General features: G+C 38.6%; 1 protein-coding gene across 3 annotated transcripts in view; it reads right to left on the minus strand.

Annotated features, from left to right (window-relative positions):
- Positions 1-1,119: 1,119 nt before the first annotated feature.
- Positions 1,120-12,328, minus strand: part of Rgs17 (regulator of G-protein signaling 17) — a 102,375-nt gene continuing 91,166 nt past the window's right edge. For 2 of the 3 annotated variants that reach the window (XM_006227854.5, XM_006227855.5), the window contains exon 5: positions 1,120-8,293. In XM_006227854.5, coding sequence (XP_006227916.1) covers positions 8,105-8,293 — 189 coding nt within the window. In that variant the 3' untranslated portion in view covers positions 1,120-8,104. The remainder of the gene's footprint in view (positions 8,294-12,328) is intronic. The other variant, NM_001107459.1, reaches the window with a different exon arrangement.

Consider the following 12,328-nt stretch of genomic DNA (forward strand, 5'->3'; position numbering starts at 1 on the left):
TCTACGGGGGGGTCGGGGTGGAGGGAGGGGGAAAGGAGACCAAAGCCTAGGTCCTGCTTCTAGTGGGTTTGCTTCCCAAAGCTGTGTGAGGATTTGAAGAACCTTGAGGGTAGTCAAGCGACCTGCAGGCACAGAGGTCAGAGTCACAGAAGTCATCTATCTCCAGTCTCTAAGGGTTAATTTTAGGGCGGTCGTCTGGCATAGGTTCCTTTCAAGGGCAGGCATATCCTACTAAACCTCCAAGTGATGCTAGAAAATCTTATGTTTCCTATCACCCACCACACCATTCACTAGCTTTCTCCGTTTCCTGCCTCACATTCTGACCCACTCAACCCAATTCTCCATTGCTCTCTCACTTTCTTGCTCTTGCTTTCACCTTCTACAAATTCAACTTAAAACTAACAAACTCCAACACAACCAAGCATTTAAAAACTTTCCTTTATTCTGCTCTGAAGTCATAACTCGCTAGGATTACTCACTTAGCTTGCTCAAGGTTCAGTCTGCAGCCCTGCAATTAAAAGGAGAAAGAGGGAGAGAAATCAAAGGCCTACCTCTAGTGGCCATCCATCCTCCTCACTATACTAACTGATGCATTTACAATTTCAAAAGACTTAACCGCGGCCCACCAGAGAAGTGGATAACAGGACATGAATACATACAGAAGAGCCACTCTTGGGGATGCAGGGACTGAAGCTTAGTCTGTGTGCAAATTCTACCGGATTACTATCTGTTTTTTGGACCACGGTGGTTCCCTGATGATCAAACTGTTCTCCTTTGAGAATCAAATGGTAAAGAATGGGTTCTCTTACCGTCAACACTAGTCAAAACTACTAATTACAAGATTATATAAAATGAATTTTGCATCATATCTAATCAATCCGTAGCATCACATACAAGGGGCTGGCATGAAGAAATGAAGTGACTCTTCAGGTAAATGAATGGTGAGGTACTTTGATTTTAGTGTGCGAAGTCCCTCCACTGTGCTTTTAAGACATCAGTAAGTTCAAGAATATATTTCATTTCTTATAAAAAGGTGCTCTAATGTTACATAACAATGTGAAGATTCTGTCTAGAAGTTATTATACTTGGATAGCATTACACCAATAAGCAAACAATAACTTGTCTAAGGATACATGGGAGAATTCTTTATTAATTCAAAACACATTAAGAAAATCAGTGTAATGCATATGCATTTTACAATAATACCCATAAATTGCCACAATATAGTTAAATGAAAACACCTATTTGATTTCCTTTGAAAACTCAGACGTCTGGGTTTTCTTACAGTATTGTCATGCTCAAATCTATTACATGGCAAAAACTGTAACACTTTCAAGAAGTCTATTATTGTACATAGGTAAATGATGAAATTGGTTCAATGGAATAAAAACCCAGAAAATTTTGAGCTGCAAGAAAAAGAATCTGGATTTTCTAGTCAACTATGAGTACCCACAGATATTTTGGTATTATAAAATGGACAAGCAGGGCTGCTCTTGTATTCATGTACTCAGAACCTTTTTGTGGTTCACTAATAAATACATCAGTGAATGCAAAATGTGGAAATAGATCACTAAATAGGGTGAGCATGGAAGTAAGAAATCAGACACGTTCAAAATGAATTTCACAGAGTCGAATTCGGTAAAATACGTTTTAACATTTTGCAAACTCTTTAAAATCACACACAAGAAACACTGTGACAAACAGGTTAAAGCTTGAGGAGCAACATCAAGTCCTCTACACTTCAGCATTGTACACACAGCTCAGTGGATGATATACAGGAAGGCATTAAGCATGAGTAATTAGCAACCTCTTGCTACAATTAATGAGACTAAAATCTTCAAATCCAGCATGTGAGCAGGATTTAATAACTACCCGGGGTATTTCAGGAAAGCGGGAACAGTTGCACTTTTCATAAGTAGATATCCAAGCTAACACTGATTTGGGTCATTTCATTTCCTAATCCATTCCATTTTCTTTGTAGTATTTGTTAGTAATCCTTTAATGGAGCCTAGTATTCATGCTAAGACTTTGGCCAGAATTGTTTTTGTTTGCTTGGTTGGTTGGTTGTTGGTTGTTTTTCTTGCACAGTGTAATGCAGGGTCTATTTCACTCTCAGGTACCTTCTTTGCATGCATATCACTTGGCAGCAGAGAGGCTGTATCCAAAAGGCAATGCTTTAAACAGGTGACAGGGTGACTGCAACAGCAACAGCAAGGACCCCAAAGCAAGAGTACTTACCCGGGTGGCATGTGCCTTTGAGATATCATGTAACGAGGTTGGCTATCCAGGGCTGGGCAGGTGGCTCAACAATTAAAGCACTTGCTGCTCTTACTGAAGCCCCTGATTTAGTTCCCAGAACCCATATGAAGCCTTAAGACCATCTGTAGCTCCAATTTCAGCGGACTCTTCTGGCCTTAGGTGTTGCACACATGTGGTCACATTTATACTTGCAGACAAAACACTCACACACATAAAATAAAAAACAAATCTTTATGATAGAAAGAACAGAATAACATTATTCCTTCCAGAAACCAAAAGCGCTAGTCTAAAAATGAGAAATCCCACCCTGCAGAGTGATGCTCTACACAATAGATGTCATTTCCACTCAAAACTGTCAAGGTTTTGAAAAACACAAGAACATTTATAGAGAGTCACAGCTGAAAGAAATACAACGAAGGGTGACAATAAGAGGTCACATGGTTTTAGGATGGGAAGGGTAGAGAGAAGACAAGAGAAGTGTCAGGATGATGTGTACAACCTTGATGGGGCAGCATTAGTTATTAATTGGGAATAATTGTTTTCCAGACACAGAGAACACACCAGGGCATTTTGTACTGCCTTTGTAATTTTTCCATTAAGCTGAAAATATTCTAAAATTTGGTGAAACTATTAATGAACACTTAGCCACTTGTATTAATAATCTTTCTATTCAGAGTATCATGATAAACTTGACAGTCACACTAATATTGAAGGGATTGATTTTCAGTCATGCTTTATGAACTTGCTTTTGGCTCTGTCATCCAGTGGCATACTTGGTGTATTTGTAACTAACTTGATTCTATGTTTCTGATTCGTGGGGATGGCGATTTTATGTCCTAGGTCTCCATCTTTAAGTGTGTATCTGTGTGTATGTGTCTGTGCATGTGTGTGTGGGGGTGTTGCATGTGTCTGTGTGTATGTGTGCTTGTGCATGTGTCTGTGTGTATCTGTGTCTGTGTGTGTTGCTGTGTGTGTGTGGTGAGTGTGTGTGCCTGTGCATATTTAAATTTTTCAAGTATGTTTAAAAAAATAAGCAGAGAAAGTAGAAGGCCCAGGGAAAGGCAGTGGGGTACAAAAGAGAACAGGATATAACAAGACACCAGTATGAAAATGGCATGATGAAACCCTCTTTGTGTGCTAACCAAACCATTCCAAGGAAACAAGGGGAGAGTACGCTAAAATGTCACTTACTAAAAATGTGACTATGACTGGGCTGAAGAACTCTTGATCAATTATTATATGCAACATTATTGTTCCAACGGACACCCCATAATCAATATTCATTTTCAGATGAAGAAACAGATTCAGAAAGGTTACATGACTTTTCCTACCATCTCTGGATGTAAATACCAGCTCTGTCCTTTCAAACGGAAATGTGCCCAGACCTTAGACAGTTTGCTTAATCATCAGTTTAGGACGCACACACTTCTAACTGTTTAAAAAGCTGAAATGCCGTGATGAAGCTATGAATCAATGGGAAAGTTTGCAACAGAAAATACTTGATGTAAGACAAGAGGAGGGAACTGAATTTCAGATTGTATGCATGACACTGTGATATCTCGTGTGGTTGTCATCATGGGTGCTTTAGATAACTGCTTTTTCCCAACTTGGAGCATTTGTCATGAGAATCAAATGAGTTCTCAACCCCATTTGCCCAACTAAGGAACACTCCATCTCTCCATGTTTTCAATAGAATGATGGTATGGTGTGTTCTCTTCAACCAGTGGGAAAGAAAGCATGTCCCTTATAGCCGCTTAGGACTATTTCTGTAGGAGTAATATTTCTTAACATACGCAGAAATCAAAGCCAGTGCTCTTTCATTCACTATGTGTGTTGTGGTGATATCTTAGCCATATCATAATCTTGCAGATATGTTCTGAAGGAAGGCTCGGTAGGTTTTAGTGGTTTTACCTGCAGTCGTGGCAAGTGAAGAATTACTAACGTTATTACGCGTGGCGTGCTCCTATCAAAGGACAGCATTTTCTGTTGATCGGAAATTTGAAAACAGAAAGGAGTACGCTCACAGTTTCAAAAATAGATACTTTGGAGATTGGTCACTCACTGCCAATCTAAATAGACAGATAACCCAATTTTTTTGGCTGTATTTCCTATTTCGAGATAATATACGAATATATAAAGCCAAAGGAATTCAAAAATTCATGTTATGTGGGGGGTCTAGGTATATCTTCCGTTTAAAAACAAATGGATGGTTTTTCAAAAAGTTCACTTTTCTATACTTTATTTCCATTCCTTCCATTTAAAAACCTTCACCAAAGCACCTGAAAATTTTTATTTGTTGCAAGTGTAGTTTCCACAATTATAATGTGACTTTTTCTGAGACTATTTAAAAAATTCTAGAAAAAAAAAAGAATAAACTTAAATTAAGATTCAAGTATTAAGTTAATACAATGGGGGAGATGTATATTGTTTTCAACAGATTAGTCTATCTATTTCTACAGTCCTTTGACACTCAACTATCAAATAAATAGAGCACATTCTTTATACTAGGAGACACTGAAGGGTGCTCGCTAATAAATGTTCTAGGCACAGTGACACACTGTTAGAACAGCTGGTCATTTATAAACATTGTAAGAATGTTTTAAAGGCCATATTATAATTTTGACTTTTTCATTTATAACTTCTGTATCAAGGTCCGTTTTTGCTTACATTCATCTGTGCCTTGTCATGCTGTCAGAGCATGTGTGCTTACTTTGGATGACATCGTAATAAGCCAGAAAGAGGAGCCACCCTCCCTCCAGCATTAGCATGTCTATGTGTAAGATCCACCTATGGAGACATCTGTCTTTGAGCCACCTCTATATACGTCACCTATACAATCTCCTTTTCTTTCCACAATAGACAGACCTATAGAAAGTGCATTAACCTCTTGTGTGTGCATTAGCGGATTCTAACAATATACAAAGTTATCTTGGCAATCATCAATGCAAGGTGCTTCACTTAAAGTGCTAGGGTCTCCCCAAGGAGAATTCAATCAATTTTGAATAAAGCAAATGTTGTGCTCTTGAAATGGTGGCAGAGACACCAGTTGAGGGCTTTTGTTTGTTTATTGTAGCTCTGTGACTTAAACAGAAGAAATCACACCATACTTTGAAAACCGGCATAGTCACAAGTCCACAGGCACACTCTCTAAAACTTGAAACATTCAGAAGTGAAATGAGAAGCCATCCCCCTGAAATAGGAATTCAACACAGAGCTGCCCACACAGCATCGCCAAGGACAGCGGCTGTGCAAATCCGCCTTAGGACCTCGTCAGTGAAGCTTCGTAACCAGGCTCCAAAGACACAGCAACTTTGAAGCAAACACTGCAAATGCCTAGGTTAGAGATGAGGACCCTTTAACGGCCCTTACCTCTTCTTACATTTGGTAAAAGAGTAAATGCATGATCAAGCAGACAACTCGCCTAGTAGTCCAGAGATATTGTAAAGATCACCTGTGACAGTAAGTCACGAGCATCCGCAGTACAGGGAATATAATAAAGTCTACATCAAAAACAATTGTGCATGCAGGGCTTCGTAGTATATTACAAATCTCCTGGTCATGTGCACCAATTCATTGTGCCTCAAACACAGAAATGAGATGATGGTACACTAGATAGGCATACACATCATATTAGCATAATAAACACTTATCAAGAAAACAATGAAATCATTTAGAACGATGGGACTTCACAACAGAAGCAACGACGCTTTTACGTTTTCTTGACTCTTTAGGAAAAAATAGGATTTTTTTTGTAAACATCTTCATAGCTATCTTTTTTCTCGACAGATTACTGAAACTATTCAAAGAGTAAATATCTAGGAGACATGAGCAAAGCGCGTCTTAAACACACTAACACTTTCAGAAAAGAGTCCACAGGCATTTGCTAAAAGATGACTATTATAAATACCTTCTATCTTGCATTTTAACTATGTTTCCATAAATAATGTATTTAAAAGTACTGAGCGTAGTAGGATGGTCAGCGGTGCCAGTGTAAACACAACATTTTGTTTTCCACTCTGCAAACTGTTTTTTTTTAATCCCATTTTGTCAAACACTGCAACAGTTAAAATATTTGCATAGGGAATATGTAATAGCCCTTTTAATCATAGCTCCTGAATTCTATATAAATTAGAAAATCATATTCACTTAAAAAACAATTCTTGAAATGTTTTAAATTTATGGAAAAAGAAACATGATGCCAACCTTTCAAGTAAAATAAAGTGAAAAAGAAAACTCCAAACTTGCATCTTAAAAAAATATGTTTAATAAATTAAAAACTGAGAGGTAGTTAAAAATGACAAACAAAACCTTTAATTTTAATATCATCCTTAATATAAGGCCAGTATTCTCAGTGGTTATAAATCTTTTTAAATCTTTCATTTTTTAAAGGTTACTCAACATATATTCATTGAGTTTAAGATTAAAAAAATAGTCTCCAGGGGATTTTGATATTGAAAGGTAGGACCTTGATATAAATATGACATTGATTGTAATTTTGGTTTTGTGCACAAGACGATACTGTTCTGAAGGTCAGAAATGCATACCATGGTCATGTGAGTATCCGTGTAAAGAGTTAATGTAATTATAAAAAATAATATTGGCAGCTAAAAGGATTGAGCACTGCACTGCCTTCTAGTTACGGACGAGGGTTGGTAGTTTGATTTTAACAATGTTAAAAATAAGTCTTTCTTGAGAGACTACGGTGAAAACAGTTAAGGTCTGACATCGAAGGCTTTCTTCTCTATAATCCCTTGTAAAATGTTGGTTAGGAAAAACTCAAGCTTTTCACTGAATTACACGTTCAAGGTGAGCGCGCCACACAGAGGCGACTCCTCAAAGGTGACTTTTACAGTGCTACATGTAGGCATTTCTTTATTACCCTTCCCGTTCTATTCCCAAACTGGGTTACTGAACTTATTATTGTTTACCTGCTGACAGTCATAGGTTTATGCAATGCTTTTAGAACTGAAGAGCCTTTCTTTGATAAATTAATTACACTATTGGACATCTGATATATACATAGACTCTTTTCTTTCTTTTAGACCTAAAAATAGTATCCTTCTTGGAATTTTCAACGAGACAGGATATCTGCAGATTGTTTTGTGCTTTTTAAAATTTTTCTTATCATTGTTAACTATTTTTGTTTTCTTTCTTTTTCTCTCTTTTCTTTCTCTTAAAATATATATATAGCAAACTCTTCTGTAACAAAAATGTCAGAATGTGGGCAGTGAACAACCAGAGGTCTCACACAATAAGGTCCTTCAATGGTCACTTTTTTTTTTAACATGTACAGAAAAATTGGCTTCAGAGTCCATGTACTAAACATAGTATGTAGCGTGGTTAAATATCACTGTTACATGTTTAAAATAGCCTTTGTGTGTATCAGATTATGCTTAAAAAATGCAAACCACGGCCAATTTGTTGGCAATTGTTTCTAAGAGACCATATTGCACAGAAGTCCTTAAATACAGATACAAGGTATGCTACTGACTTAATGGCACAAGTAAAGGGCAGACGAAGCGGTTTTACTTTGCACATGCGGCCTCTAGAGATGCACTAGGGGATTGTTCAGAGGACTAGGAACATAGTTCGCTTGCAAGGAGAGCAAGTGTTGAATCAAACAAACTCAATTTGGCAACTCATTTTCTTACACAGGCTTTTTACCCCCTAACAGAATCATGGATAACCTTGATAAAAATAGAGACAAACGACTTTCCCAGTTGTCTTTTCCCAGCAGCCAACCTGTCGTTTTTTTCAGGAACTCGATTTCTGATGTTATTTAATTACTTTTATTTCCCATCCCAGCCCTCTGAAATGATTTTTTTTTTGGCCTTTCAAATGAAAATTAAGATTCAGAAGTGGAGCTGGCAGTACTTTCGACAAAGGCTTTGTAGATCTGCGAGTTCAAGAATCTTGGGAAAGAATCTCTGTGCATTAGGGTGTAGATCTGAAGCTGGGCATCTTCGTACATGTGAGGGCTGGGCTCCAGCAGATTCCTGTTGATCACCTCTCTAACTCGAGAATCGAGGCTGACCTAAAAAGAACAGAAGCAGATATGACCATGTGCTTTGCCAAACAAAAGGCCTGGGTTAAGTAATCATGACATCTCAGAGCAACTTCATAGATTAAGTCTCACACCCACAGCAGCAGAGATGGTCCTTCCAAAGGCTAAACAATGCTTAGCGGTCCCCCTCCCACTTCTCATGCTGAATTACACAATGGGGAGAGAAAGAAGAAAAAACTAGAAATTTGGTTTATGGATATCTTGGCTCCTTTGTTTCTCTTCTCAACTTATTATAGAGTGCCAGAGAAGCATCAGAATGTGAATCCATCCCTCCCTCTGCTTCCTGAGATTGTTGGGGTGACTCTGTTGACAATGGGGCACAAATCTGAAGGCAGAAAGGAGCTCTCCAACCAAAACCAGCACACAGGTCATAGGTGTTACCTAGTAGCTTCATATTCCAATGATCTCTCATAAACAAGGAAGGAGAGCATGACCATGGAGGAGTAATGTCCACCCTAGTGAGAGGAGGCTTAATGTCCTCTGAGTAGACACATCTAGGAGACATATCTCTCTCCACGGATGAAACAGAATCCAGGGTAATGATGTGTAATAGTTAATAAAAGAATCTTAGGGATTCAGAATATTTACTGAAGTTATCAATGCAGTGGAGCTTTCCATGTATACAGAAATTAAATTCAGTAGGAAATCCAGTAACCAACACATCCTTCTATTACTGGACCATTCCCTTGGGACATGTTAGAAAGGGAAAGAGTGACAAATAAATGGCAGTAAACCCATGGTTAAAATGAAAGCTCTGTCCTGAAAGGCCACATTGGAAAAACCCTACAAATGGAGGAGGCTTCCATCCCCAGCAGAGCAAAAGGAGAGGGATAAAAAGAAAACCGTGCAGGAGACAACAAAATTACCCTGAGTGTTGACTGCTGTCAACTGTGACCTGGGTGCTGTGGTCCTTAGCTGAGTGTCTCTTTTTGTAGAAGAATTCATTTATTTCATGTGTGTGAATACACTGTCACTGTCTTCAGACACACCAGAAGAGAGCATTGGATCCCATTAAAGATGGCTGTGAGCCACCATGTGGTTGCTGAGAATTGAATTCAGGATCTCTGGATTATATTGTCAGTGCTCTCAACCGCTGAGGCATCTCCAGCCCAGCTGACTACCTCTTAAAATACGCAGCCTTTCATGTTTACACTCAAACGCCTTAGAGTAAGCATATTGAGACAGCTATCTTGACTCTGGCTGCTTTTCTTCTCCATAGAGAACGCTGTGCTATCTACAGTGATCTCAGAATGAAGCCGATCTTACTATGTTCCTGAACTCAACAGACACATATGTTAGAATGACATATACCCCCCAAAGGGCAGTTCGCTAGATTTGTCTGAAATGAAGGCCAGCAATTAGTTTCCTCAGTTTGACCCAACCAGCTTAAGCACAGAAAAACTTGTCCATCTCTTAGCTGAACTACACATTCTTGTTTGTTGGGAATTCCCTTTTTAAAAAACATGGTTTGGCTTCTGGTTTCCATTTGGGCTGAGGAACTGACCCTGTTCTTCAGCCCACCACACCCCAACCCCACCCAGAGAAAACTTGCCCCCAGGAGTGTTGACACACCTAAGATAACAGGTGAGACCACCACTACCACTCCAATACCTGGCCCAAGTGGGACCCACCAGGGGCCCAGTGAACATAGGCACCGCAGTGTAGCATGAGACATGACCATTCCAGTTTCCGTCCATGCTCAGGAGGTGACACTATGTTACAGCCCTCAGCACTCCAATCCTACCCAGAAAAAGCTTGACCAAAGGAGTACTGACATACCCAGGCTCAAGGGCTCACAGGAGGGACAAGCTCCAGTAAGAGACAGCAAGTCTAGCTAACACCAGAGATAACCAGATGGCAAGAGGCAAGCATAAGAACATAAACAACAGAAACCAATGCCACTTGGCATCATCAGAAGCCAGTTCTCTCACCACAGCAAGCCCTGGATACCCCAACACACCTGAAAAGCAAGATTCTGATTTAAAATCAGATCTTATGATTATGATAGAGGACTTTAAGAAGGACATAAATAACTCCCTTAAAGAAATATAGGAGAGCACAGGTAAAGAGAAGAAGCCCTTAAAGAGGAAACACATAAATCCTATAAAGAAATTAGAGAAATCATAACCAAACAGGTGACAGAATTGAATAAAACCATCCAGGATCTAAAAAATGGAAATAGAAACAATAAAGAAATCACAAAGGGAGACAACCCTGGAGATAGAACGCCTAGGAAAGAGATCAGGAGTCATAGATGCAAGCATCACGGACAGAATACAAGAGGTAGAAGAGAGAATCTCAGGGGCAGAAGATACCATAGAAATCATTGATACAACAGTCAAAGATAATGCAAAATGCAAAAGCTCCTAACCCAAAACAGCCAGGAAATCCAGGATACAATGAGAAGACCAAACCTAAGAATAATAGATATAAAAGAGAGTGAAGATTCTGAACTCAAAGGGCCAACTCAGTAAACATCTCAACAAAATCATAGAAGAAACTTCCCTAACCTAAAGAAAGAGATGCCCATAAACATACAAGAAGCCTACAGAACTCCAAATAGGTTGGACCAGACAAGAAATTCCTCCCGTCACATAATAATCAAACACCAAATACGCAGAACAAAGAAAGAATATTTAAAGTGGTAAGGGAAAAAGGTCAAGTAACATATAAAGGCAGACCTATCAGAATTACACCAGACTTTGCAAGAGACTCTAAAAGCCAGAATATCTTGGGCAAATGTCATACAGACCCTAAGAGAACAAAAATGTCAGCCAAGGCTACTATAGCCAGTAAAACTCTTAATTGCTATAGATGGAGAAGCCAAATATTCCATGACAAAACCAAATTTACACAATATCTTTCCACAAATCCAGCCCTACAAAGGATAATAGATGGAAAACTCCAACACAAGGAGGGAAACTACACACTAGAAAATGCAAGAAATTAATCTTCTTACAACAAAACCAAAAGAAGAAAGCCACACAAGCATAATTCCACCTCTAGCAACAAAAATAACAGGAAGCAACAATCATTGGTCCTTAGATCTCTTAACATCAATGGACTCAATTCCCCCAATAAAAGACATAGACTAAAAGACTGGATACATAAACAGGACCCAGCATTTTGCAGCATACAGGAAACATACCTCAGTGACAAAGGCAGACACTACCACCTCAGACTAAAAGGAAAAAAAAAATCCAAGCAAATGGTCCAAAGAAACAAGCTGGAGTAGCCATTCTAATATTGAATAAAATTGACTTTCAATCAAAAGTTATCAATAAAAGATGAGGAAGAACACTCCATATTTATCAAAGGAAAAATCTACCAAGACAAACTCTCAATTCTGAACATCTATGCTCCCCAAATTCAAGGGCACCCACATATGTAAAAGAAATGCTATAAAGTTCAAAGTATACATTGTACCTCACACAATAATAGTGGGAGACTTCAACACCCCACTCTCACCGATGGACAAATCATAGGAACAGAAACTAAACAGACACAGTGAAAGTAACAGAAGTTATAAACCAAATGGATTTAACAGATATCTATAGAACATTTCATCCCAAAACAAAAGAATATACCTTCTTCTAAGCACCTCATGGTACTTATTGACCATATAATTGGTCACAAAACAGGCCTCAACTGATATAAGAAGATTGAAATAATCCCCTGTATCCTTCAGATCATCATGGACTAAGGCTGGTTTTCTTTCAATAACAACAACAACAAAATAACCCAAAAAACAGAAGACCCACATACACATGGAAGCTGAACAATGCTCTACTCAATGATAACTTGGTCAAGGAAGAAATAAAGAAAGAAATTAAAGACATTTTAGAATTTAACAAAAATGAAGGCGTTAGCTTAGGGGACACAATGAAAACATTGCTAAGAGGAAAACTCATAGGTCTGAGTGCCTCCAAAAAGAAACTGGAGAGAGCGTACACTAGTAATTTAATAGCACATCTGACACCCAAGAGGAGTAGACAGCAGGAAATA

This window comes from Rattus norvegicus, chromosome 1, assembly GCF_036323735.1.
Source record: "Rattus norvegicus strain BN/NHsdMcwi chromosome 1, GRCr8, whole genome shotgun sequence".
Taxonomy (NCBI): Eukaryota; Metazoa; Chordata; class Mammalia; order Rodentia; family Muridae; genus Rattus; species Rattus norvegicus.